This window comes from Sinocyclocheilus grahami, unplaced genomic scaffold (assembly GCF_001515645.1).
Source record: "Sinocyclocheilus grahami isolate Dianchi unplaced genomic scaffold, SAMN03320097.WGS_v1.1 scaffold302.1, whole genome shotgun sequence".
Taxonomy (NCBI): domain Eukaryota; kingdom Metazoa; phylum Chordata; class Actinopteri; order Cypriniformes; family Cyprinidae; genus Sinocyclocheilus; species Sinocyclocheilus grahami.
This window is the reverse complement of record NW_015505481.1, coordinates 1,239,250-1,266,661: the sequence shown is the minus strand read 5'-3', so window position 1 is coordinate 1,266,661 and position 27,412 is coordinate 1,239,250. Positions and strand designations below refer to the sequence as shown.

The 27,412-nt window shown below is 37.5% G+C and overlaps 4 protein-coding genes across 5 annotated transcripts in view; 3 read left to right on the top strand and 1 right to left on the bottom strand.

The window, feature by feature from the left end:
- The first annotated feature begins 2,894 nt into the window (after positions 1 to 2,894).
- LOC107601267 (cytosolic endo-beta-N-acetylglucosaminidase) lies at positions 2,895 to 11,725 on the top strand. 2 transcript variants are annotated; one of them, XM_016293388.1, is made up of 14 exons: positions 2,895 to 3,086; positions 3,179 to 3,255; positions 3,340 to 3,541; positions 3,625 to 3,773; positions 5,347 to 5,501; positions 5,589 to 5,737; positions 5,846 to 6,017; positions 6,600 to 6,703; positions 6,844 to 6,955; positions 7,913 to 8,097; positions 8,169 to 8,311; positions 8,419 to 8,518; positions 9,151 to 9,262; positions 10,768 to 11,725. In XM_016293388.1, exons 1-14 carry the CDS (start codon positions 2,986 to 2,988, stop codon positions 11,152 to 11,154), a joined length of 2,148 nt encoding a protein of 715 aa, XP_016148874.1. In that variant the 5' UTR covers positions 2,895 to 2,985; the 3' UTR covers positions 11,155 to 11,725. The 2 variants fall into 2 exon arrangements, with proteins under 2 accessions (XP_016148874.1, XP_016148875.1); XM_016293389.1 differs by lacking the exons at positions 2,895 to 3,086; positions 3,179 to 3,255 and having other exon boundaries at positions 3,492 to 3,541; positions 3,636 to 3,773.
- Positions 11,726 to 11,922: 197 nt separating this feature from the next.
- LOC107601266 (retinoid-inducible serine carboxypeptidase-like) lies at positions 11,923 to 19,787 on the bottom strand. The gene is made up of 13 exons (XM_016293387.1): positions 19,596 to 19,787; positions 15,743 to 15,882; positions 15,477 to 15,566; positions 15,115 to 15,270; positions 14,957 to 15,031; positions 14,715 to 14,787; positions 14,496 to 14,533; positions 13,798 to 13,926; positions 13,597 to 13,687; positions 13,396 to 13,509; positions 13,177 to 13,314; positions 12,585 to 12,748; positions 11,923 to 12,379 (listed from the first exon to the last, which is right to left on the bottom strand). Exons 1-13 carry the CDS (start codon positions 19,654 to 19,656, stop codon positions 12,317 to 12,319), a joined length of 1,332 nt encoding a protein of 443 aa, XP_016148873.1. The 5' UTR covers positions 19,657 to 19,787; the 3' UTR covers positions 11,923 to 12,316.
- Positions 19,788 to 19,852: 65 nt separating this feature from the next.
- LOC107601265 (coilin-like) lies at positions 19,853 to 24,451 on the top strand. Its single transcript, XM_016293386.1, has 7 exons — positions 19,853 to 20,181; positions 20,274 to 21,300; positions 21,852 to 21,941; positions 22,076 to 22,123; positions 22,203 to 22,272; positions 22,413 to 22,501; positions 23,839 to 24,451. Exons 1-7 carry the CDS (start codon positions 19,931 to 19,933, stop codon positions 23,896 to 23,898), a joined length of 1,635 nt encoding a protein of 544 aa, XP_016148872.1. The 5' UTR covers positions 19,853 to 19,930; the 3' UTR covers positions 23,899 to 24,451.
- A 1,977-nt stretch (positions 24,452 to 26,428) lies between these two features.
- LOC107601264 (rab11 family-interacting protein 4A) overlaps positions 26,429 to 27,412 on the top strand; it is a 46,318-nt gene continuing 45,334 nt past the window's right edge. The window contains exon 1 of the mRNA XM_016293385.1: positions 26,429 to 26,713. Coding sequence (XP_016148871.1) covers positions 26,561 to 26,713 — 153 coding nt within the window. The 5' untranslated portion in view covers positions 26,429 to 26,560. The remainder of the gene's footprint in view (positions 26,714 to 27,412) is intronic.

The window sequence follows — 27,412 nt, the reverse complement described above, 5'->3', positions numbered from 1 at the left end:
AATATATATTGTGTGTTGGAGTGTTCCAGACGCTACATAAGTAAAAAAGAGAAAGCCGACTGGCTGACTCTGTGGACTGGGTCCTAAAGTCTGCGGCTCTCATCATGTTTTCATGTTCACCCAAGCGTGCTTGTGACGCCAGCTTTTCTTTCCGTTTCTGTGCAACTGTGTGACAATAACCTGGCCAGTTCTGAGGTTCAGTAAGTTGTGAAATATTAAAAGAAAACGGGAATGTTATTTCAAATATGCCGAATATCTGTGAAAACGTGCATACTGAGTTTCTGGAGAAGCTTAACATGCATATCCATCTCAAATATTTGAAGAAGTCATATGCAGTCAAATTCATGTAAACTAAAGGCATCGCTGCTTGTTTGAAAAATCAGGCCTGGCTCAATTGGACATTTCCATACATGTATTTTTCTTGTTCTTTAATTTTAATGTCAGAAAAGAGCATTTATGGTCTAGTCTGCTCCACTGTAGCTTTTCACTGCAGAACATTGCAGTTTGTTTTGAACTTTCCGGTGGGAACCGGACTGGCCTCTGTAATAACCTGCGGGGCATCAGTGGATTGATCAGTGCTGTAGTGTAACACAATCATTTCACAAACACCGATCTAATGTGGGTCATGAATACATTAAGCTCGACAGGTCGACTGGCTTGAGCAAACCATGCAAAGCTGTTCAATGTGTATTTCACATAGGCCTGTTGCATCAGAATTTAAATAGAAATCTTTTCTGGATAAATATGTTTAAAATATATAACGGCTTTAATTGAATCATTGTAAACAAACTCGATGACTTATTATAGAAGCATAACAATGCAAAGGGAAAAAAGGAAAAGAATGACAGGAAATGATGGGGATGACTCGACACGTTCAAGTTGAGTTCCTGTAAATGAGCTAATCTACATGTTGTTAGTTTCTCTTTTTGAATGCTTGCAGAATGTCTATGCAAGCTGCCTCAAGTAAATATATGGATGTATATTTAACGTAAGTGTATATGCATTCGATGTGTTGCCAAAACATTAGATTGGTAGCAGGGTTTGAAATTAACTTTTTCACTCACCAGCCAATTTGGCTACTAAATTTTTAAGTTACCGGCCATTCATAATTTCTAATTTGCGCTGTTTATCTCTTATAAATCGTGGCGGAAGTGCAGCGCTGCGCGGGAGACTGATCCCGCTCTGCTTTAACGGGCGGCTGGCGGATGCACCGGGTAGCACCTCTTCACACTTTTGGAGTACTTGCTTTTTGCAGTTTCGCATGGGCTGTAATTTAAAAACAGCACCTAATATAAGGTCTCCCTCGCTTCGGTGATCGGCCCACCGGGAATGTCCCGGTGCTCCCGATGGCTAGTAGCTACATCGCTGGGTATGTTCAAGTAAGCTAGATATGCCCAGATGCTGCGCAATTAGGCTTATTTAATATATCATGATGAGTCTCGAGTTCAGTATTTACACTAAATCTGAGCAGATTTGGCTTACATGAACTTCCTCAAGAAATTAATTAGTAAACATAATTTACGAAAAGTAACCTGCCAAATTGGACTTTCAAACCCTGATTGGTAGTGATATTGGTATTACTATCATTGATTTATGTATACCAGAATTATTGAAAAACAATATACACAAATGTTATCTGTGCCCATGAAGCTGTGGGTGAAAATGAATTTTTACTACATTAAAGTCTGCATCTCAGAAACTGTTAATGAAAATGAAACTTCCAGATTTCCATGGCACCCTAGTATCCCTTCTGCTTTCAGACTGCAGGCCCTCACGACTACTGAAAGAAGAAAAAGCAGAAGACAATCATTGTGCCAGCAGCAAATGGACGATTATATGAGAAGTGTTTAGACACATTCTGAATAAGACAAAAAGGACAAAGAGTGTGAATTATTTATGACCTGATGTATTTTAGCTCCTCTCTAATTCAGATTTGGTTATTTGAATACGTGTTCTAGCTGGGAACTGGAGGCCTCACATAACACTACCACTACCACTAAATAATCCTGCAGAAAATCATAGTGAAGCCACATACTTACTGTTCACCAGGGCTCACCCCAGTATTCAAAATCATATAATAATGTGGGTAATTGGCTATTTATTTCTAATATTTTTTTCCATGAGTCACAGTTATAGTTATCTTGTTTATTGTTCTTTTGAGTCTCAAATGATCACTCCAGTGGCTTTACCGGGTGCAGCATGCTTTGTGTATCTTGTCTAGATGGCTTGATGTTTCACAGCAACTGACCGTATAACTTTTCATGAGTGCTTAGGATAAACATAGAATGTGACCCTGGAGCACAAAAGCAGTCTTAAGTCGCTGGGGTATATTTGTAGCAATAGCCAAAAATACATTGTATGGCTCAAATATGCCAAAAATCATTAGAGCTTTAAGTAAAGATCATGTTCCATGAAGATATTTTGTAAATTTCTTACTGTAAATATATTAAAACTTAATTTTTGATTAGTAATATGCATTGCTAAGGACTTCATTTGGACAACTTTAAAGGCGATTTTCTCAATATTTAGACTTTTTGCACCCTCAGATTCCAGATTTTCAAATAGTTGTATCTCAGCCAAATATTATCCTATCCTAACAAACCATACATCAATGGAAAGCTTATTTATTCAGCTTTCAGGTGATGCATAAATCTCAATTTCGAGAAATTGACCCTTATGGCTGGTTTTGTGGTCCAGGGTCACAAATATGTTTTGATATACATTTTAAAACAGGCAGTTTAATTTCATAATACAGTATTCCATCTGGGTAAAGCAATTACCTGTCGCCTCTGTTGCCAGTCATTTTAAAGGCCTACTGTTCTGCCCTCTAGTGAAGCTTTTCACGCAGGACGACGTACTGCCACTCTTTCAGCCAATCAGCGCACAGGCGGAAGCTGGTCGTTCTTTCTGCTTCTAACTCTCACTCTCACTGCTGCTAGAAATTACCGCTTTGTCTGGAAACTGGCTATCCGCTGACATTTGCAAATGGAAAGTGTTTCTACAAAAGAGAAAGATAACATGACATCGCGCAAACGAAAAAGGGAAGAAACTACAAGCAGTACGATTCCCAAATCTGAGGAGAACAGGTAACTTTGCTTTGACTGATGCATTTTTATAATCGTATCTGCATGTTATGTAACTCTTTTATTGCCATTACAACTTATGCTTGTTTGTTCAGCTCTGAGTCTTGCCTCAGTCAGCCAAGCGATCAAAGTGTTCATGAAGTCATTACTTACGAGCCATCTAGGTTGCCAGGTACGTTACTGATCATATATGCTGCATCTTAATCTTTTTAAAACATTACTGGCTCTTTTAAAAGTCTTTTTTGTGATCTAACAGCAATCCACTATGATCCTGACACAACTGAGCCCATCAGCTGCAGTCTGAAGTCTCTTGATGAACTGTTGTCGTGGAAACGCAATGAAGCAAGCCCTTTTAATGTGGCCACTGTGCCTTTGGCTAGCAGGTATCCTCCACTGCACAGCTGCCCTAGACGGACGTTGGTGTCCCATGACATGATGGGTGGCTACCTGGAGGACAGGTACAACTCAGAGTTTAACCGATTTTCAAGGGTGTTATGTCAGTTTCATTAGTTGTTTTCATGGTCCTGTCCTTTCTGCTGAGGTTCATTCAAGGTGCAGAGATGGAGACACCCTATGCCTTCTATCACTGGGAGTATATTGACATCTTCAACTACTTCAGTCATCAGATGATAACCATTCCTCCTGCAGTTTGGACGAATGCAGCACATAAGCATGGAGTGCTCTCTATAGGTGAGTCTCTTGGTGGGATTTTAAGGACTTGCTCTAAAAAGAACATCCTTGTAATAAAGAAGTATGCTTTAGCAGAAATACTCTATATTGTAAAAGAATATACCTAAGTGCAAACTGAATGTAATGTTTTCTGACACTAAAATGCATATTAATTGCCATTAAATGAAACACTATTATAGTTTAAATTTATACTATATGCTTAAATCTTTCATGCAATTTCTTGATTCTATTGAAATGTCTATATATATATGGTTTTTAAATATATTTGTAGTTACACATTTGTAATGATGAAATGTAAATTTTGTAAATTTCAGATATTAATTTGAAACGTAATACTGAATAACATAACCATGTACTTTAGTATGAGTATGTTGGTCAACGCCTCAAATGAAGTGTACTTTAAATGACAAAAGTCTAAAATCTACTTTAAAGGAAAACTTACTGACATTGTTACAAAGTGCATTTTTCTTAAAAGTGGACTTATGCTAAGAAACATATTCTTGAAAGTGTACTCTTAAGTGGCCTATTATGGCATTAATATTATCTGCAAGTAGTTTTAAAAAATATTAGTGCTGTCAAATGATTAATCATGATTAATCGCATCCAAAAAAAAATTTTGTTTACAAAATATATGTATGTGTATATAATACACGAGTTTCACAATTTGAGTTGAATTACTGAAATAAATGAACTTTTCCACGACATTCTAATTTATTGAGATGCACCTGTATTTTATATATCTACATGCATGCATGTGTATTTATATATACATAATAAATAAACACCGTTCACACACATATGAAATGTCCAAAAACTTTTATTTTGGATGCGATTAATCGCGATTAATCGTTTGACAGCACTAAAAAATATATTTTCAGGATTTGAATTACGCTACAAGTGTTCATTCAATATAATTATGCAGATTTTTTTTCGCAAGGGTAATTCACCCCAAAACAAATATTTTGTCAACATTTCCTCAACCTGATATTGTTCCAAACCATGTTTTTTCTTCTGTGAAACACAAAAGGAGAAATTTAGCAGAGTGTCCAAGCTGCTCTTTTCCATACAATAGACAGCAGGTGACGTCCAAGCTCCTATCAGGACAAAACAGCATAATAAACATAATCCATATAAATTGCTTGCCATATTAAAAGTGTTCTGAAGCCATATGACCTTGAGCTTGAGAAATGTGCTTTATGAAAAAAATATTATATATATATATATATTTAGTGACTCAAATTTCAACCTGCTTTATACAAAAAAACAGTCATATGCCTTTTGAAGAGTCATAATATAGCGCACAAGTCATATAGACACTTTGAATATACATTCATAGTTGGAGGTTAACAGCTAGTGTTCTCAGTGTAATGGCATGGAAAAGAGCAGCTTGGGCATACTACAAAATTTCTGCTTTTGTGCTCCACAGGAAAAACTATATGTTTGCAATGACATGAGAGTGAATAAATGATTATTTCATTTTTGGTTTACTATTCCTGTAATTAACCACAGCACCTCCTCTATACACAAGTGAAACCAGAATTGATGTATTAAAATAGTCCTGTTCCCCACTAAGGCACATTCATCACAGAGTGGACAGATGGAGCGAAGACATGTGAGGCCTTCCTTGCAGATGAGGAGAGTTACCGCGCAACTGCTGATAAGTTGGTTCAGATTTCCCACTGCTACGGCTTTGATGGCTGGCTCATTAACATAGAAAATGTGCTGAGTGTGAGTAACCAAGGCATATCTGATTATATAGAGGCCTATGTGGACATAATGTGTGGTACATTACCTCAAATTTCACTCACTCCTCAGGAGACTGCGGTGAAGAACACTGGCCCTTTTCTGCGCTACCTCACAGACCAGGTGCATGAGCGCGTTCCAGGCAGTGTGGTGATCTGGTATGACAGCGTGCTGAAAAACGGCTCGCTCAAATGGCAGAACGAACTCAATGACGACAACAGGCAAGTAATGGTCTTGAGGCATTATAGAGGGGCAGATCAGGTCTGTGAGATTTATGTGTTAGATATTGTGCAACTTATGCCATCAGCTTCCTTTTGTCATCCTGTCAGAATGTTTTTTGATGCCTGTGATGGAATATTCACTAACTACAACTGGACAGAGCAGAGTCTGGAGTGGATGAAGTCCTACTCTGCTGCTCAGGGCCGCTTTGCTGATATCTATGTTGGTGTTGACGTGTTTGCGAGAGGGAAGGTGGTCGGAGGGAAATTTGAGACCAATAAGGTTAGTGAAGTTTTATTTTCAATATATGAACACTACCGTTCAGAATTGTTAGTAAGGAGTTTAAATTGTTTTTGAAAGAAGTCTCTTATATTCATCAAGGCGGGATTTATCTGATCAAAACTACAATAAAACAGTAATATTGTAAAATGTTATTACAGTTTAAAAAACTGGTTTCTGTTGTAATATATTTTAAAATTTAATTTATTAATGTGATGCAAAGCTGTATTTTCAGCATCATTACTCCAGTCTTCAGAGTCACATGATCCTTCAGAAATCATTCTAATATGCTGATTTGCTGCACAAGAAACATTTTATATTATCATCAGTGTTAAAAACAGCTGTGCTGCTTAATATTTTTGTGGAAACTGTGATACACTTTTTCAGGTTTCTTTGATGAATAGAAAGTTCAAAAGCATTTATTTGAAACAGAAATCTTTTGTTACATTATAAATGTGTCTTTACTGTCGCTTTTGATTCATTTAATGCATCCTTGCTGAATAAAAAATGTAACAGTATTTCACATCTAAAATATCTCATTGGTTTTTGACTCTGAGTACAAGTCTCTTTTTGTTTTCTTATTAGGCTCTGGAGCTGATTCGGAAGTATGAATTTTCAACAGCCATATTTGCTCCTGGGTGGGTGTATGAATGCCACGAAAAGGCAGATTTCCGCCAAAACCAGGACAAGTAAGCTCTTTAGAGCACTCCACTTGGACTGCTCATAGTTTGCTCACTGTTTTGTGATGGAAAGTGTTTGTAAGCGTGCGCACACACACACACAAGCAAACGTCCTAGTCACCAATGTATTTTCTAATCACTCATTTCAGGTTTTGGAATTTGCTGTCTGCTTTTGTTTATATCCACCGGCCCTCGTACAGTCTTCCATTCATCTCCTCATTCTGTCAGGGCTTTGGGAAGAGCATGTACTGGAGGGGACAGGTATGCTGCACTCGAGATGCACTTTAATACCTGTGTGACTCATCTTGTTCAGTTTGAACAATTCATCAGTGCTCAATTTGAACCATTCATCTTAAAGGGTTAGTTCACCCAAAAATGAAATTAGCCCATGAATTACTCACCCTCAAGTCATCCTAGGTGTATATGACTTTCTTCTTTCAGAGAAGAAAGAAGCGACCATCCATAATAAAAAATGCCTCCAGCCCTCTTCGGAGCCGTGTGAGACACTTTTTTTATGGATGGGCGCTTTTTATTTAACTTATTTTGGACTGATGCATGCAACACCCGCTGAGTGGCATTAAACAGCTTGAAAGATCAAAGACAATTTTTAATATAACTCCGACTGGATTCATCTGAAAAAAGAAAGTCATATACACCTAGGATGACTTGAGGGTGAGTAATTTATGGGCTCATTAAAATTTTTGGGTGAACTAACCCTTTAAGTAGCTACAAAACGTAAGAGCCCAATAAAATAAAATGTTTTCATCGTTTCTTAAGATTCTTAAGAACCCTCAGAAGCAAGCAGTCCCAAGTTATGGCTTATTTTGATTTGTTGAATATTCATGAAAACGTGCTACAGTTATAGTTACAGATCCAGCTACAGTTATAGATATTTTTAATGTATCATTCTACATTGGATATTTAATTGTTCATGCCTATTTTTACATTTAGATTACTGTTTCCTTCATCCACCCATAAAGTTTAAAACTTTAGAAATGTAATATTAAATGTAATATTTAGAAAATGTCTAAATGAATATCCATTCTCATATTGTCATTCATAATGCCTAAATTCACTTGTAGCATTTAAGACAATCAATTTTAGTTTTTAGTGTTTTATTTTTCATTTATTTAGACAAACTAGTATTGAATTTACTTATTGGCCATTTTCAAATATTGATGCATCCCTGGTAATTTCTTAGTTTTTTGTATGATGTAGGTTGAGATGAAGAGAAGCTGGTTTAATCTGCATGCTCAGGAGATCCAGCCTCTGTACCTCTCTGAGGACTTGAACAATGGCGGCTGGCTGAGAACCCGTGGCTGCTCAGAGGACGCTTGGATCGGAGGCAGCTCTCTGATGGTGGAGGGCATGATTCCATCTGGACTTTCTGAAGTCTGTGCAAGGTACTGGAGCTTTTGTGTTCACTGGAGTACAAAAAACTTCAACCAAACACCTTCTTTCTGCCCCTTTGTAGGATATTTTCTCTCCACATTCCCTTGGCCCCCAAGACATTTGTATCTTTTGTCTACAAGCCACCAGTGGGGGTGAAGATATCCTTGGAGCTCAAAACGATAGATGGTCCTCTGTGCACATTCGATGGGACGGAGGAAATAGCATGTGAGTGGTCTTTCAGTCCTTGTTCTTTAGACTCTATATTAGAGTCTCAGTCTGAAGCTGTCACATTTAAAAATGTGCATCTAATCTGCTTAATCTGCTGTGTTTAGCTAACAGTGTCTTTCCAGAAGCATTAGCAGTGGATAACCAGTTGGTTGAGCAGTTTGCACAGAATTGTGGCCGTTGGACTTTGGATGGCTGGACTACCAGGTGAGAGTCTAAACAATTTTTCATTTTCCTAGTTAATCACTGTACTATGATATCACCCCCCCCCCCCCCCCCCCCATTTTTATGTTTATGATATATAAGCATTTTTAAAGGTCCCGATAAGTTTAACTGAAAAATTAGCAGATTTCAAGGTTGAAAGCTGGCAATCCATGTTAACTTTAGCACAAACCCAATTTGTTTGCAGAATCATACATATTTCTGAAGCAATTTGGATTTTTTTTTACTTTTCTCATTCCTGAATGCTAAGAGCAACAAGTACATCTATGCAGTCGTGCAGCATGACTGAAATGAAATAGACTTAACTTATGCCAAAGAACAGTGCCGCTGCCTAGATCTACATTGAGCATGTATGCAGAGTTCTCGCACAGATGGTTTGTTGGAGCTGTGTGCCCCTCCTGACTAGCGCATCTCACAGTGTAAATAGTATTTATAGCTGTTAACTGATTAAAACAGGCTGTGTGACCATGAGGAATTATTACCTTATTTATCACATGCCAATGATTATTCAAAAGCCTGCATGCCATAGGTTGCTGACCCCTGCTTTCAAGTTTAAATGTTTTTGGGCATACCATTAATACCTTCTCTAATCAAACTCAATGTGGTTCTATGCATAGATGTTTCCTGTTGAAAATGATTGGCTGCTCATTGCGAGAAGTCTGTATTCGTGTTTCCCGAGATGAAGGCGATGAAAATGTTTCCTTTAACTGCAGGATTGGAGAGATTATGGTGAGATACACATGTATATTACAAATGTCTTTTGTATGAATGTATGAAAAATTTATTTACTAAAGACTACTTCTAACAATGCTATTAAATTAATATTTTTAAAAATTGACTTTACAGTAAGCAAGCGTTATATGACAGCAATATATATGACAGGTAATTAAAATGTAAAAATATGGGAATGAGCAGCACAATTTAAGAATAATATATATAATAATATTTAATTAATAATTATTAAAAGTATCAACTGATATCAGTAAATTAAATAAATCTGGCCTTTAGCTGATAGGGTACCAATACGTTTGACAACAAAATTAACAAACATTAATACTGTATATCAAATGTGAATTTAGAAATTTCTTAAAAAATATACAGTAAGTTGCATAATTGCCTTCCAGGTTGCCCTACAAATTGACATCATAACTAAACAAACATATGTGACCCTGGACCACAAAACCAGTCATAAGAGTCAATTTCTCGAAGTTGAGATTTATACTGACATCTGAAATCTGATTGATGTATGGTTTGTTAGGATAGGACAATATTTGGCCGAGAGACAACTATTTGAAAATCTGGAATCTGAGGGTGCAAAAAATCAAAATATTGAGAAAATCGCTTTTAAAGTTGTCCAAATTAAGTTCTTAGCAATGCATATTACTAATGAAAAATTCAGTTTTAATATATTTACAGTAGGAAATTTACAAAATATCTTCATGGAACATGATCTTTACTTAATATCCTAATGATTTGATCTGGCGGTAGCACTTTTAGCTGTAGCTTAGCATAGATCACTGAATCTGATTAGATCGTTAGCATCTCGCTCAAAAATGACCAAAGAGTTTCTATATTTTTCCTATTTAAAACTTGACTCTTCTGTAGTTAAATCGTGTACTAAGACTGACGTAAAATGAAAAGTTGATTTTCTAAGCCGATATGGCTAGGAACTATACTCTCATTCTGGCGTAATAATCAAGGAACTTTGCTGCCGTACCATCATTGCGGCTGCTGCACCCATGGTACGGCAGTAGAGTTCCTTGATTATTACGCCGGAATGAGAGTATAGTTCCTAGCCATATCGGCTTAGAAAATCGCAACTTTTCATTTTTCGTCGGTCAACCGCTACCGCCAGACCCGGAGATCGGCTGAATGGATTCGAAAATTCGAACTCGACTGTTTAACTCTAGGGGAGTTGGAAAATGAGCCTATTTTCAAAAATAGTGGAGTGTTCCTTTAAGACTGGTTTTGTGGTCCAGGGTCACATATAGTACACCACCATTAAAAAAGGTTGGGGTCTGTAAGATGTTTTTATGTCTGTGAAAGAAGTCTCTTATGCTCACCTGGGCTGTATTTATTTGATCAAAAATACAGTTAAAGAGCAATAATGTGAAATATTATTACAATTTGTTAGTATTCATTTAAAGTATTCATTATTTTTAATCTGACCCCCTAATTGACGGTAATGCACATATGAAGTTGGTAGTAGCTAAATGGTCTGCTTTTTCGCACAGCTGTTGGATGCAGAGAGTCTTGAAGCACCCCTGCAGTCTGTTGAAGGCATCTGTGTGAATGATGTGGTGTGGCACACAGGTGCTTTGAAGGGAGACGGACACACGCTCAAGGTACTTTTGAATGTCACCTTACGCTGGCAGTACCCCACCCAGCAGGTCCGCCATTTCTGGATTTACTGGAGGCATCTCCGTGGTCCTGACCCTCGCATTCCCCCTGGTCCGTTGACTCTGATTGGCAGATCTTACTCTACCCTGTACCGTGTGGCGGAGCTGGAGGTGCCTGCTGCTCCGGGTCTCATAGAGCTGGTTGTGGAGCCTGTGAGCAGAGAGGGATTCAAAGTGCCTGAGACCCAGTGGGGCCGACGCACACTCAGCTACAGTGCCTAAATTGAGGGTCCTCAGAGAGCCCATCAATGTCACATGCTGTTTTCATAGTATAAACAAATCTCTCTTCTATTTGATATGCAGTATAAATGTGTGATGAGTTGGTGCTAAATATGTATTCAGTATTTTGAATGACTGAAAACTTAATTGAAGAAGCAGCAAATCGAATTTGCACTATATGCAATATTATTCTTATATATCCTTTATTATAGTAAAAGCCATTTGAAGTACTAGTGTGCATTTTGAACACTATTGTGCGAGGACCAGAGTGGTCCGTTTCTTTTAGTGATTGCACATATATTCTACAGCTTTATAAGTTCATAATCTAACATTTATTCATAAATGGCATGCAAACTTCATGAAAATAATCATGTACCTTCTTCGAAATTGTAAAATTTTATTTTAACGAAAGTCTCTTAATGAAATTCCCTTGTTTATGCATTTGTGTGAAAACAAGAAAGGAGATGATCCTAGTTTTCCTTCTTGACTTGCAGATAAATTATTTGTGTTGCAAATAAGTAGTGGCCTAATGGTTAGAGAGCCAAAGGTTGTGGGTTCGAGCCTCATACCGGCAGGGATTGTAGGTGGAGGGAGTGAATGTACAGCGCTCTCTCCCACCTTCAATACCACGACTGAGGTGCCCTTGAGCAAGGCACCGAACCCCCTGCTCCCCGGGTGCCGCTGCATAAATGGCTGCCCACTGCTCCGGGTGTGTGTGTTCAGTGCTGTGTGTGTGCACAGTGCGGTGTGTGTGCGCACTTTGGATGGGATAAATGCAGAGCACTAATTCCGAGTATGGGTCACCATGCTTGGCCACATGTCACTTCACTTCAATAAATGGGAATGTTAAACAACTTTAAAGTTAGTTCTCTTGTAATGTAATGTTGTTTGAGGAAAAGTAAATACAAACTATTTTAGTTCTCTCTTAGCAAAAGAAGATTTCAGGCAACAATTCAAACTGTATAAAAAATTATGACTATTGTTTGCAGGCATTCAAATTTACAATTTTTACAAGACACAGGCATTGAAAAAAAATTGATTACATGAATAATCTCAACATAAAGGTAAAAAAAAAAAAAAGTGTCAGATTTTGGTACAATTTTTGTGTGTTGATTGTCTAAAAGTGGTTAACAAGCCATTCCAGTTTGTATCTGAATAAGATCCATCAGTCCTGCTGAGTCACCATCTTCAACATCCGCAGAGCCATTGGCCCCTGGTCAGATGGGATCTGTGATGATGTAATGGATAGAGATGGTCACATACACTCATGAAGTCTAAAAATAAATACTGAGAAATGCATTTTCCCTTCAGAAAAATGAAGCTAAACCACCATAGCTTCTGCAGTTAAAGCCATGCAAAAACTACCCAAATATAACAATATTGAACAATGTTTTACAAACATTAAAATTAGTGCAAAAAAGAATACTGTGTACCATGTGTCCAGCTTTGAGGATCCAGTAGAAGGCAAAGTTCTTGTAGGTCTTATAGAAAGCTCCAGTCTGGCTCTGTGTTTGTGGGTCCTCCAATGCCGTCCATTTCATTTTGTTGAAGTATTGGAGTCCATCCCATTTCAGCTGTTTCACCCACAACTCCTGACCTGCTCACAAATCAATTATCACTGCAGTGCAGAAACACTATCCTGACAACACCCAATAATAACGGTCTTCCTAAATATCAAACTGATGGGTAAAATGGAGTATTAAAAAAAGCTTACTGCCTTACAAACTCCATCTATTAACATCCGACCCAGGTGATCTGATCACAAGCGGTCAGCTGTGGCACATTACCAATTACACCGGGCATTAAAAGGCATTGCGTATATCAGATTTAATAGACAGGATGGTCTCTGGTTTCATGACTATTTACATCAGTGTAAAGCAAGTCGACAGACTTTGTTTGTTGTCTGGGACGTATTAGTTTTGACACACACAACTATCAAGTGTAAACGGCCCAAGCACTATAGTCTAAAATGTGTTGCTCAAGAGTTGCCATTCTGAAATGTTTCCTAATGGTTGACGTCCTCACCCATTGTGTCCACAATGAGATCCAGCTGGCCATTGTAGATGGTAACATTGACTCCTGCAGCCAAAAGCTGATCTACAATGTCCACCACAGGCTTCATGAAATCTCCTGCCATGCTTTCAAACACTGCTTCAGCTTGTCCTGAAGAAACAGGAGAACACTTGTAAGACTCAATGTTACACAATTACACAAATACCTCTAAATCGTAAAAAGAATAATTACCTCCCCATGTGACATTCTTTGGTATGACACCAAGCTTCTGTCTGATTGGCCCATTCATCAACTCTGAAAGGGACTGACGGTGCAAAGGGCGAATGTGGCGACGCTTCAGTGAGGCTGTAAAAACAAGACAAAATGATGAGCAAAACATTTCCATTTATGTCACAAAGAAAGTTTGAATTTGTGCGTGTTGAGAAATCTCACAGAGAAATCCATTGGTTTGATCTGAACTGGTCTTCACCATCTCATCTGAATTTTGTGTGAGGATGTTATAGAAGTTCACACCATTTGTGTTCTGTAACAAAATAACTGAATGAAGCACACATTATATCTAATTTCTTTAATTAAACAGTGCATTAAGACCTCTACGTGAACTTAAGCTTAAGCTCCTGGTGCTCGACTCACCTGTTCCACTACATTCTCTGTGATGGACCACAAGTCTGTGGCTTTTTGGTACTGGCCCTGTCTCACTGCCTCCAGCACTGCCTTTGCTGCTTGAGTCACCTCGTCCAGTCCATTGTCATCCAACAGAGACTATAAACCACAGCACAGACACGCTCATCAGCAGCATTAAACCCTCTTATCAACATGCATCTGAAGTGTCAGAACACCATTACATAAATCTCATGCACTAAATTGATTATACACTATCATTCAAGGGTTTGTGCATTTGAAATGCAAGGATGCATTAAATTGATTAAAAGTAAGAGTAAATACATTTTTAATGTTACAAAAGATTCCTATTTCAAATACATTTTCTTTAAGCAGCACAACTGTTTTTAACATTGATAATAAGAAATGTTTCTTGAGCAGCAAATCAGCATATTAGATTGATTTCTGAAGGATCGTGTGACACTGAAGACTGGAGTAATGATGCTGAAAAGTCAGCTTGGCATCACAGGAATTAAATATATCTTAAAATATATTAAGATGGAAAACAGTTTATGTTTTATGTAAGTTTATGTAAACATATTAATAATATTCTACTGCATTTTGGACCAAATAAATCAAACACTTAAATGGTAGTGTATTGTTTTGATCAGGCTAATGCAATCATGCTTAATCTCTCTGAAGAGACGGAGGTGTTATCATGAATTACTCACTGTGCTGTAAAGATAAGGACCCCATGTCATGACTGAATCTGCATAAAGAGAAAAAGCAAGTGCTGTATTGTAATGCATCACACCTGGTTTTTGCTGTCATGTGAGTCAGGAGGACTATACATGATGATTGTGCATAATGATTAGTAAACCAAGATATGATAACTAAAAAGACACATAGCTGTACACAACCAGACTAAATTTGACACGCTTTTTACAGACCTATAGGAGAGATCCAGGAATCTCCCAAAGCCACCCCAGCAAAGTTGCATTTGATTGAACCAGCTTGAACAGCCTAAAGAGAGAGGACATAATCATTCAGTGCAGATTAAAATTAGTTTGAGGTGTGGTCTGTAAATTAACGTTTAGATGAAATCAGCAAGCACATGACTTTTTTGGTCTTGTGTGTGTTGCTACAAAATTACCTCTCAAGAAGCCTAAAGTGAGAACAATTATTTCAGTACCTTTGTGAGTTCGAGGGAAATAGCTGCTGCCATTTTGCCTCCATAAGACTCAGAAAATATATAGAAGGGAGTACTCTGTTGGGGAGAAAAGTGAGATACTATGACAAATGTTGAAAATATATTAAGTTCAGTCTGATAGGTATTTTTGTTTTGCTTACTTGAAACTCTGTCTTTAGAGAGAAAAAGCTCTTGAGGAGGACCATCATGTCTGATGCCACCATTGCAACGTCCTTGGTGAGGGCATCTTCAGTGTCTGTGTAACTGTATCCGGTGCCCACTGGGTTATCCACAAATAGCACACTGGCAGCACGCACCTGCAGACACACAAATATTTTTAGGTGAATAATAAATTATTCACAAATTCCTTTTTTTTTTTTTTTTAATTGTATATAGTGCGTATATTATATTATAAAGAAACAATGAAAATCAAAAGAGACAATAAAAGATTCTGTATTTCCCAAAATAAACTCCTCAATCAATACTACAGATATGGAAGTCAAGAAAATATTCCTTTACATACCCAAGAGGTTTCTCTCGGCTTGAGGTCTCTGTCAAGAGGTCCAATTTCCTCAAAATTGCCAAAACCACAGCTAGATCCGCCAGGACCTCCCTAAAATAAACAGGAGCATCAGTGACCTTAGACATACTTCAGAAAAGAGGGAAAATCAAGGTGGAAAAACAGAAAAGGTATAACAGCTATGTGAATGTGGATTGAAGGAAGCTTCCAAAGAGATTTGATCTGGAGAAGATATATGACAAGTCACACTGGGCAGATGAGTGACAAACCTGCAGCCACATAACCAGAGGTAGATCTTTATAAGTGGCACTGGAGCTATTGGCGTAATAGAGCCACCAGAACATATGAGCTCCATCACGGACATCCACATATCCCCATGACTCTTTGGCTTGAACTGGAACACAACCACCTGTGATAATAAGAACAACAAAAGTCACATTATATTCATTTAAGTCTGAAGATTGCACAAAACGATTCTTGTTCTGAATCCTCATTTGAGCCTGAGCCTCATTTGGGGACGACCTCGGCGGCGTCTCACAATGAGGTGAGTACCTGGGGATTTCCTGTGGATTTACCTGGCCAGTCAAACAGCGAAGTGTGTTTAAGAAATACTAAATGTAGGGATGTCCATCAATTTCACACTAAGTTTTTCAAAACTCATAAAGATACTTTAGCTCCTGTTATTTCTCATTTAATTAATTTATCATTTGAATACAGTGTTTTGCATGAAAGCAAGCCATTGTTTTTCCTATTTTTAAATTCGGGGATTATTTCGAGATTAGCAACTATAGATCAGCATACTTCCAGTAGTCTCAAAGGTTGCAGAAAAGGTAGTTCTTGAACAACTGACATCTTATCTTAATACAGCCAAGGTTGGTTTACACTGTATGCAATTTGGTTTCAGAGTAAATCATTCTACTGAAACAGCTACTTTAAATTTAACAGAGCAAATAAAATCTAGGCTTGATAAAGGTGAAACAGTTGGTGCTATATTTTTAGATTTGCGTAAAGCTTTCGACATGGTTAATCACAATGTTCTTCTTTCTAAATGATCCAAGTTTCAATTTTCATCTGGGGCTTTAGCATGGATTTCCTCATATTTATCAAATAGACAGCAATGTGTAAAAATCAAAGGGGTTCATTCCAATAACTTAAACTGTACAACGTACCCCAAGGATCAATATTAGGCCCTTTATTATTTAGTTTGTACATCAATGATCTCCCACAGCAGTGTGAAGGGATACAAGTGCAAATGTATGCTGATGATACTGTTATTTTTACACATGCGAGAACAGCAGAGTTAGCAGCTGAAAAGCTAAATGTTGCTATGGAATGGATTACACAGTGGTTAGAGCAATAGTATCTCACCTTGAACACTGGTAAAACAAAAGGGATGTTTTTTTCTAAAACAAATGTGTGTTCTTCCAATGCAGATATTTTTATAAATGATGAAAAGATAGAAATTGTTACCGAGTTTAATTAGGCCTATCTTGGTTTAACGCTGGATCCAAACCTTAGTTTTAAAAAACATGTAAAGAAAATGGTGAGGACTATAAAATATAACTTGTTAAATTTTAGACAAATGTCTACCCACTGATGTAGCTAAGACTTTTATGCATGCTACAATCTTTTCTCATCTGTCTTACAGTACTGTCTGACATGTTGGAGTCAAGCAGGAGTTGTTATCAAACCTTTAAAATCTCTTTATAAGCAGACTTTAAAAACTCTGGACAAAAAGCCTAACCAATATCACCACTGTAGGGTTTTGGAGAAATACAATTTTTTGAGCTTTGATCATTTTAAACTTTTCTCAAATTTGTGTATGGTATATAAAGTTTTAAAGGGGTCATATGATGTTGCTAAAAAGAACATTATTTTGTGCATTTGGTGTAATGAAATGTGTTTATGCGATTTAAGGTTAAAAAAATACATTATTTTCCACATACTGTACATTATTGTTTCTCCTCTATGCCCCACCTTTCTGAAACGCTTGATTTTTGCAAAGCTCATCGGTCTGAAAAGCGAGGTGTGCTGTGATTGGCCAGCTATAGTGTGCGTTATGATTGGCCGAATACGTCAAGCGTGTGACGGAAATGTTACGCCCCTCACCATACTGTGATGCCCTGTCAGGCCGGAGCGATGATTCAAAAACATGATAACCCATTATAAACGAGGCATTCGTTGCATCCAGTGGGGACATAATTATTGATTATAATGACTAATACTGTCTTTTTACACGTTGCGTTGCATCGCGCCGCGTAAACATAAAACCATGTCTGCATTTGTGATCGGAGAAATGACTAACAACAAGTGCTACTCTACACTGCTCAAAAAACTCGCTTTAAATATAAAAAATATAAAAACTCTTTAAATTTAAAAAAACGTACTTACAGTCCGTGAGTCAGAACAGTAGTCTGACTTACATTGTGGTCTACTCTATCAGGATCAGGAAACGGTCCTCCATAAAATGTGCTGCACACATCTGAATATTTGGGTTGAAGTGTTCTGGAACAGTGTTGTAAATACAACTTAACCACTGATTTCTAGTCGTGTCCATTTTTGGAAGACCAAACAAAGTAGTTTCGCTTTCACAACGAAACACACAGCGTCTTCACGACATGGCGGCAGCAACAACAATACTACAGCGAGAATAAAAGTTACTCCTCCTTTCTTTGCGTGAACATTTGAGCGCCGTTATGCAAATCTTCCCACATAGTGATGTAGATATGTGGGGGCGTGTTAGAACGAGCCGTTTTAGGTAGGCGTGGCTGACTCTTTTATAAAGAATATCTCTTTGGATTTGAGACTTTAGTCTTTGCAACTTTACAGATCTTCTTTATGCACCAAGAGCTTGTAACACTCCAAAGAGAAAGGAAAAATTGAACTCACATCATATGTCCACTTTAAATGGTTTGGCTCCTTCCATACTTCGTGATTTTGTGCATTTTGGCTCTACAGTCTCTGTAAGATCTACTAGATCATCATCTAGACATCTACAAGTGATTGTTTTGTTCCTTTTCGTCATTCTGTCTTTGGATCATCATCTTTCTCAGTGACAGCTATTATTCATTGGAACACTCTACCAGAAGACATAAGGATGTGCAATCTATTGACATTTTAAAACTAAAACTAAAATCTTATTTTAAATCAACTCAACTCTGTAAACACTGACATGGTTGTGGTTTAACTGGACGCTATCTTTACTGTTCTTTTTGGCTCTGATAGGATGTGTATAAGTATTACTGTATTGTATGCCACTGGCTAAATTCGGTACAATGCATGAAATGGAAACATTTATGTTAAAATTGTGCATGGTCCCTTTTCAAATAAATGTAAAGGTTCCTTATCGGTTACGATTTATTACGTTTGAGGAAGAAATATTTAGGGGGAAAAGAAATGCAATTCGTATAGCAATTTCTCCCCTGTTAAAAAATATATATATCAGTAACTGTAAAAGTTTGTTCATTTCGAGTCGGACATGACGAAAAGTAAGTTACTTGCGGTGAAGCATAGAATATTCAGTTTTTAGATGAGAAAAATTGTACAAACGAGAATAATCTATACACACACGTATATAAAAATTACAAATAAACTTTGCACATTTGCATACGTTTTTGCTTTCATATGTTTCCAAATACGTTTTAATGTCAATGTTATATAATTTGTTCAAACATAGGCATTATTTAATTCCATTTGACATTGTGAATAATATAATAACCATCCATTATAACAATTAAATAAAATATAAACGCCCTATTGACATGTATCTGATTCATTAAAAAGAACCGACTCATACGAGTCAACCTATCGTTCTATCAAACCACAATTACGTGAATGCATGTTCGAAAACCCTCAACAGAACCCAAATCGAGGAAAATCATGCGGTTTCTTTATTATTTTAACTCGGTTCTCAGTTCACAGATGTGCGTATAACAGGCACGATGCAAATGGAAAAAAACGGACATTATATCTTTCGCTTTCACTTTGTATCTAAAGTTACAAAACATTTCAGTATGTCTTCTCATGTTACACTCCTTAATACCAATAACTACAAAAAAGTACTGAGCCTGAAAAGATACACATAATCCCTACACATTTCATTTAGCAGCACATATTCCATACCTTTATAAAAACTCACAGCAAACAGCAGCACAGCCAGCATGCCCATCCACGAGCGCGCCATTATTATCGATCTCAAGCTCTCTCAGACAGCCTGCCACATGGGCTGTGTTCGGACCCACCACCGGCTATAAGCACTCAAACCCAGTCCTCTGGACAGTGGACACTGTAAGGATCGGTATCATATGACTTCAGTCAGCTGACGAACAGGGAAGTAAACTGCAGTTATTCTCTTCCACACCAAAAGAGAGCAGCAGAGTGTGTGACAGCGCGGCCGAAGCCCCTGTTTAAAACAGTGAGCGCCTCCATCGTCCTCATTGACAATATACTGCTCAGGCATGGCCACCTCCAGTCTCAGTTCTGTCAGGGTTAGATTGTACTTTGATTATCCTCCTCCTGCGACACCTGAGTGTCGGATGTGTTGGTTGCTTGTGGACTTAAACAAATGCCGAGTTGTCGCAGATCTTTCCAGCATCATAAAGGAAAAGTTTGGCTACAGCCGTAGGACTATTTTAGACTTGTTCATTGAGGATTGCTACCTGCCTTCCACAGAAAGTATTTATATTGTACGTGATAATGATAGCATAAGGTAAGAACTGTATTATGTAATAATATGGCGAACGTTTAGTTTAGATAACCTTTTTATGTTGATAAGTATTTATTTACCATGTCTATTGACAGGGTGAAGGCATCCAATGCTGTTTACATTAATGGAGAAGAAGTTTGCCAGAACTCTGAAGCACAAAACTCAAAGACCAAGAAAAGAGGGAGAGATGATGAGACGCAGATCAGCAAAGGTCTAAGTAAAAAAAAGAAACATGAAGATGCGCAAATCAATGGCTCGGCACCAGCAGAGGATGCCAAGAAGAAGAAGAAGAAAAAGAAGAAAGAGGTAAAAGAGTCAGCCGCCAAACCTGCAACCCCTCAAAAGAACACTGAAACCCCGTCTTCTACTAAAAACAACAGAAAAGGCATTTCTGCTGTCCCTACCAGTGACAAAACAACTCGTGCCAAGACTCCGCAACCAACGTCAAGTTCTTCGGACAGCAGTGAGGATGAGTCTCACAATAAGGCCCCTCCACCAAAACCTAAACCCAAGCAGAATGGCACTGTCAAAAAGCCACGGAAAGAAAGCACATCGTCTTCGGATGACAGTGACACAGAGAAACCCAAAAGCAATGTTCCTGTACAGTCGCTTCCGGTTACACCTAAACTATCTAGCACGACCTCAAAACTTCCACTACAGACCCCACAACGCAGAGAGAGCTCCACAGATTCCTCTTCCTCATCCTCATCACCCAGCCAAGCCAGACCTACAGTTAAGAAATCACAAGTAGCAACTCAGCCCTCCTCAGCTACAGCTCAGTCTGTCTCATCTTCACTGTCTAAAAAGCCCCAGGATAAGGCAGAGAGCTCAGACTCTGAGGCCAGTGAAATAGAGCTTGTGATTAAGAAACCAAACCTGCAAGGGATGGGATTGAAAATTGCTGGTGTGAGCCCTGGTGTTAGTGAGGCAGCAGGCAGGGACAGAGGGAACACAAGAGGTCAGGAGAGAGGCAGAGGTCGAGGTGCGAACCGAGGTAGTGGGAGAGGAGGTTTTGGTAGGGCCAAGGGAACACCGTGGAAACAAGACTTGCATTACAACTATGAAAATGGCGAGCGGCAGAAACAGAACGATTCTCTGACTAATGAAAGTTTTATTCTGCAGGTGAGTTGAAAGTGAAGATGTGGTTTATAAGAAGCTACTGTTACCCAATATTTTTCAAAAAGAATTGCAAGAAAAATGGCCTCTAGTCTAAGGTTTTCAACCAGGGATCTATGGATAAGATATACAAATCATAAACAATTTTCTTTAAAAAAAACCTTCTTGGTATTTGTTTGCTTATCAGGTCATTATGTAATGATAATCAGTGTTTTTTGTTTACAAAAAAACCCCTAGATTTTCTCAGTAACATTAAAAAAAATATATATAATATACATTATTTATATAATTAACATTTTTGTAAAAAGAGACACTGATTGAAATCTAGCTTTATGCTGGTCAGTAAAGGTTGAAAACCCTTGCTCCAGATAAAAGATTTTCGTATGTCCAGACCTGGACAATGTTTTCAGCTAATTGTTATTAGTTTTTCTTTTTTTAGTAATTTCTATTTATTCATTAATAATAGATATTCTAAAAAATAAATAATTATATATTTTTATTTTTTACACTTTAATCACTAACCATACAGGTAATTTTTTGTGTTTTTTGTGTTGTAGAATCCATCTGAAATAGCTCCTAGACGGGACTACGCAGCTTTACCCTTGCTGGCAGCTCCCCCTGCAGTGGGCCAAAAAATCGCCTTTAAGGTACAATGTGATATGATAAATGATAATAAATATACCTCAGTTTTAATGTTTTAAATACCTGGCTAGTTTTTCTAGATTCAGTGCCCACATGTAAGTTGTCTCTGAGTTTCTCATGGTTCTCTCTTGTCTTAAAGCTTTTGGAGCTGACTGAGAACTACACACCAGAGGTGTCTGATTATAAAGTAAGCCATCATACACTTCTTTAATGTACAGTAAACTGTTGTGTGTAATGTAAATTAACAGTTTGCTGTTGTTATTTAGGAAGGGAAGATTATTGCATTCGATCCTCAAACAAAAGTGATGGAGCTTGAACTTCTTTCTCAACCTCAAGGTATCGCCAAAACACTTTTTATGTTTGCCACTGTTTCAGTTCTATACATTTGAAGCCTGGAGGTTTGCAGCTGCTTTATTACACACTAGAGTACACTCTTCCTTGTGCAGCAAAACCTTATTTTATTATGTGTCTTTTAGCTCCAGCTGAACCTGGCAAGTTTGACCTGATATATCAGAGCCCTGATGGATCCGAGAGAGTTGAGTATGCTGTCACACATGGATCACAGGTACTGAATGTTCTCTTAAAGAAATAGGCATCTAAAAATGAAAATCTACTTACCCTCAAGTCATTCCAGATGTAGATGTGTTTGTTTCTTAATTCCATGGAACAGATTTGAAGAAAATTTAGCATTACATCACTAACTCACCAGTGGATCCTCTGCAGTGAATGGGTACCGTCAGAATGAGAGTCTAAACAGCTGATAAAAACATCACAATAATCCACACAATTCCAGTCCATCAATTAATCTTTTCTGAAGCAACAAGCTGTGTGTTAGTAAGAAACAAATCCATCATTAAGGCATTTTCAACTTCAAACTGCTGCTTCAGGCTAAAATATGGTTTCTATAATATTGTGTCTCCAGTGAAAGTATTGTCTCTTCTGAGTCAGGAGAGAAATATGCATAGATAAAGCATGGGTTTCAAGTGAAAACAGTTCGAAACAAATATGTTGGTGCATTCTGCTTTGAGAGGACAACAGGGGGTGAACTTTTTTTTTTTTTTTTAACTGGAGGGGAAGTGTCATTATAGATTATGGCCATAAGCAAGAGTTTAAAATGAGTTAATAATTGTTTTGTTAAATACAAACAGCTTTTTTTTTTTTGCTGATGGACTGGTGTCATGTCAAATTTTCATTTGTTGAGATATTCCTTTAAATATTACATCATAATCACATCAAGTTCACACCCGCCACATCACATGGATTTTAGAATGGCTGTAACATTGAATTGACCAATCAGAATTCAGAGACAGATCTATCTACTTAATGAAATGGTTTTACTATGGATTGGAAATTCATATGAGCTGCTCAGGGGTCCTACTAAACAAAAGCCAATGTACTTGTTGTCATTAAGTGAATATATGTATAATATGAGTTATATAACACGCATACACTTATAAAATTACATTTTGCCATTACATATATTGGTAGGGATATGTTTTAGATATCAGCAGTGGTAATCGTATGGATAAAAATAGCTTGTAGCAAGAAGAGTGTTTGTGACTATTTAGCACCATGGCTAATTATTTCTCAGACTCATGTTGTATTTTAAATTCAGATTATGGATCGTAATTACAATGCTTGCTGGGGAAGTGTATTTGACACAAGTTTCAAAGGGATATAAATGTGCATACTCCATGTTTAACACATGCAGTGTCCAGACAGTGCTGTTGCGAGCTCTAACCCCTCTTTTGTAGTTTGGATTGTAACCCCATCCCCCAATCCCACACAAATGTTGCTTTCTGATTATCCCGTATAATTGTTGAATTGAATAAGGGCAGTTCTTTGTACAAGTGTATGCTGTGGTAGGCTAAAACAAGCCTTTCTTTGATGTCTTTCCTGCAGCTGACGGAGCGCTGGGATTCTCTTTTGGAGCCCCGGCTCATTGTGGAGAATGTTGGATGATGGTCATACAAAACATGTCCTTTGCGGACAACCTTTTTAATTTTAATGCTGCTTTGTTGAATCAGCTAATTTCCATATTGTATTAACTTTTAAATTGATTCTCAATGTCAGTTAAATAAATAGTTTTTTTTTATGTGGGAGTAGAGGTGATTGATTTATTTTTAGTGTGCGTTTATACAGTGTGTGCAAATAGCCAACAATGTTGGCCTAGGCTGTTTTTACTTACTATGAAGAGATAGGTTTAGGTTTTAGTACGATTAATCTTTTTAGATGTTGTGTGAGTATCACCTGTCACAATTTACACTTAGTGTAAACAATATTCTACTTGATGCTTTTGAGAAGGAAATTTAATGTGTTAATTAATTTGTTCTGTTTAAAAATAAAGTTTACACTCTTGAACTGAGTGAACAAAAACTGAAGCAATATGTCTGCTAGAATTTATACAATTCATGTCTTCTTTTAAATGAATGCTGAAAATAACAGTAGCGTCATCAAAAGCAAGCAACAGAACAGAAAATAAAGCACGCATGTATCGTTCTTAATTATTTTTGTCCTATATGGTATTGTTACATTGTGCAAAAATAAGTGAACATGTTAGATGTGTATATGCTTGAAAATGTTCCTCTATAAGTTGTTCTGTTTGCACTATTGTTTCTCTTGCAATATTAAAAAAGAGAGAATAAGGCGTGCTCTCTTACCTTGCAGGAACGTTTTATTTTAGGATCATCCTTGGTAGGTAAAAAATGTTTTATACAGAGATAGGGTCTTACATTTTTAATAATAGAAAATCCTTACATTTCATTTGAATTGTTTGATAACTTTCGTACAGAATGGAGATGGGTACATTTTTCATATTTTGCCTAAATATATATTTTTCATTTAGTACTGCCCTTCAGAGGCTACAGAAGGAAGATATTTCGGCAAAATAAGAAACATTTACACATTTGTACAAAAGTTTACACCCCCTGGCTCTTAATGCATGGTTTTTGCTTCTGGAGCATCAGTGAATGTTTGAACCTTCTGTAATAGTTTCATATGAGTCCCTCAGTTGTCCTCAGTGGGGAAAAAAGATGCATCTCAAAATCATACAGTCATTGTTGGAAAGGGTTCAAACACACAAAAATGCTGGAAAACCAAAGAATTTGTGGGACCTGAAGGATTTTTCTGAAGAACAGCAGTTTAACTGTTCAGGACAAACAAGGGACTCGTGAACAACTAGCACTAAACAAAAAAACACAGCTGTGGATCATTCAGGTAACAACACAGTATTAAGAATCAAGTGTATGTAAACCTTTGAATGGGGTCATTTTTATAAATTCAATTATTTTCTCTTCTGGACTTCTGACATGCATTTTGCATGATCCCTCTTATTATGGTAAAATAGTTACATTTTGCAGATTCTGAAAGGGGGGTGTAAACTTCCCAACACTGGTAATGAATAGTAGTAAGAATAATATTCTGACCTGATGTATGAACTGTTATTCATTCAGCAGTGCTGACACCCTGAGCAAGAGAACAGGAACATACATAGTTGATAATGCATCTTTTTTTTTGAAACCGCTATGATTGAGATATCAGCCCAAAAATGTCACTTAAAACCCTTAACTGTCACCGTCCCACCTGTGGGACGCTTGGCGCTATTTTGTTGTTGTCCTTTTTCTCTATCAAATGTTTTAGTAATCATCATAAATTATATATTATTTGAAAGCTTAGAAGCCCATCCTGTGAAAACCATTGTGAAATCGGACATTGTGTTACCATGGAAATGGTACTTTAAAATCTTTTGGCGGTCTCCTCCCCCTTAGTGGGCGGTGTCAAGTGTCATATTACAAAATGCATTACGGTCTTTTAGAATCAAACCTTTTTATAATCTTTACAAAAAACATATCACTGCAAAGGTCTGAGTCTCCGGATTCCATATTTGGTGGTTATTTTGAGATAGAAGAAATATTGACAGAGAAAAATTTGTGACAGAAAAATGCATTAAAAAAATTCAATGGAGTTTGGATGGCACCCGGTGGCTGTTTGTAGTATAACGCCCTAAATAAAATCTCGCAGGCCCCTCAATTTTTTTCATATCAACTTCAAATTTGGAACATAACTTATTTAGACATAAGGCTTTAATTTTATACCAATTTTAGGGTAAAACCTGTTATGTAAAATATTTATTGCATTTTATTTACAGTAAATTTAAACTTTATAACTTTTTGATACTTGAAAAAATTCCACTTTTTCAATAATCTGCTGATTTTCTTCTTTAAAAAGAGACCAACCTTAGGTCTGTATTCCGAAGTGTTCATAAATTACAACAATTTAAGTTTGGATAGTGCACTTTCATGCCTATTTAAAAAAAATGGGGGGTTACAGTTAAGGGGTTAATTGCATTATTGTGTCTATGGTTAATTCAATCCAATCTGAGTTTCGTTGACATTTGTGTCAGTTGCGTGAACCAATCAAAGCGAGCTAAAGGCGTCCGCGTCACACGCGACGTCAAAGCCAGTGTGGCGCTCCTCCCTCCGCTGCGCCGAGGCTCTCCTCCAGCTGGACTGAAGAAGCGCTGCTGCTGCTGCTGTCAGAGCGCCGAGGCTGAGGTGATGGAGAGCGCTCTCGCAGCTGCCCGGTCTCTCTAATACAGCGCGTTTAACAGCGCCTCTTCTTAAGGATGGACGGCAATGTCTTCCCCGACCAAGAGCAGCTGCTGGTTTTCCTGAAAAAGCTCAAAGAAGTGTTCGACGTGTGCGACGAGGACGCAGACGGGTATATTCGCGTTGAGCACTTCGTGGACCTCGGTCTACAGTTCGGCCAAGGAGATGAAGTAAGAACCTCTCTTTATATAATCACTTACTCGCTTCCTTCGTGCTGGAATGTTTGGCTTTTAATATTGCAGAGCACTTTTGTACCTTACATCTTACAGTCTCTGGGATGAATTAAAACGCCTTCTCCAAATTGAACGCTGTTAAATGCAAACAGGTTGGTTTATCCACATATCTTGTTTTCTGTAATTGGTGCCGGACTGGTGCTATAGATTTATGATTTATTAGGCCTAGTTATGTAGGTAGTTTAATAAATGCAGTTCCGCCAAGTAACCAAGACAACTGTCTCCTCTCTCTCCTTCATCAACTGTGATGTCATCAGACATCACTTGCAGATTCACCAGTGTATGCATGCATGCATATATATATATATATTATAAAGAATATGTCACAATATGAATTGCACTAGGCCATTGCCCATTTAAAATGAGAAAATGTGTAAATGGATAGTTGACTTACTGTCCAGGACATGCTAAACATTTCCTTAACATGAAGGTAAAATTCATAGAATTTAAAATGATTCTGTTTATTATTCCAAGAATTCAGAAAATGATTTAATGGAAAATGTAACAGTCCAGCCTGTCAAGTAATATATGTTTGGTAAAGGTTGGCCTGATGTACCATCTTGCATTATTATTTGTATGGTTTAAATATCATACAGGATGCATTAAAAATTACATATTTAAATGCTATTTTATTTA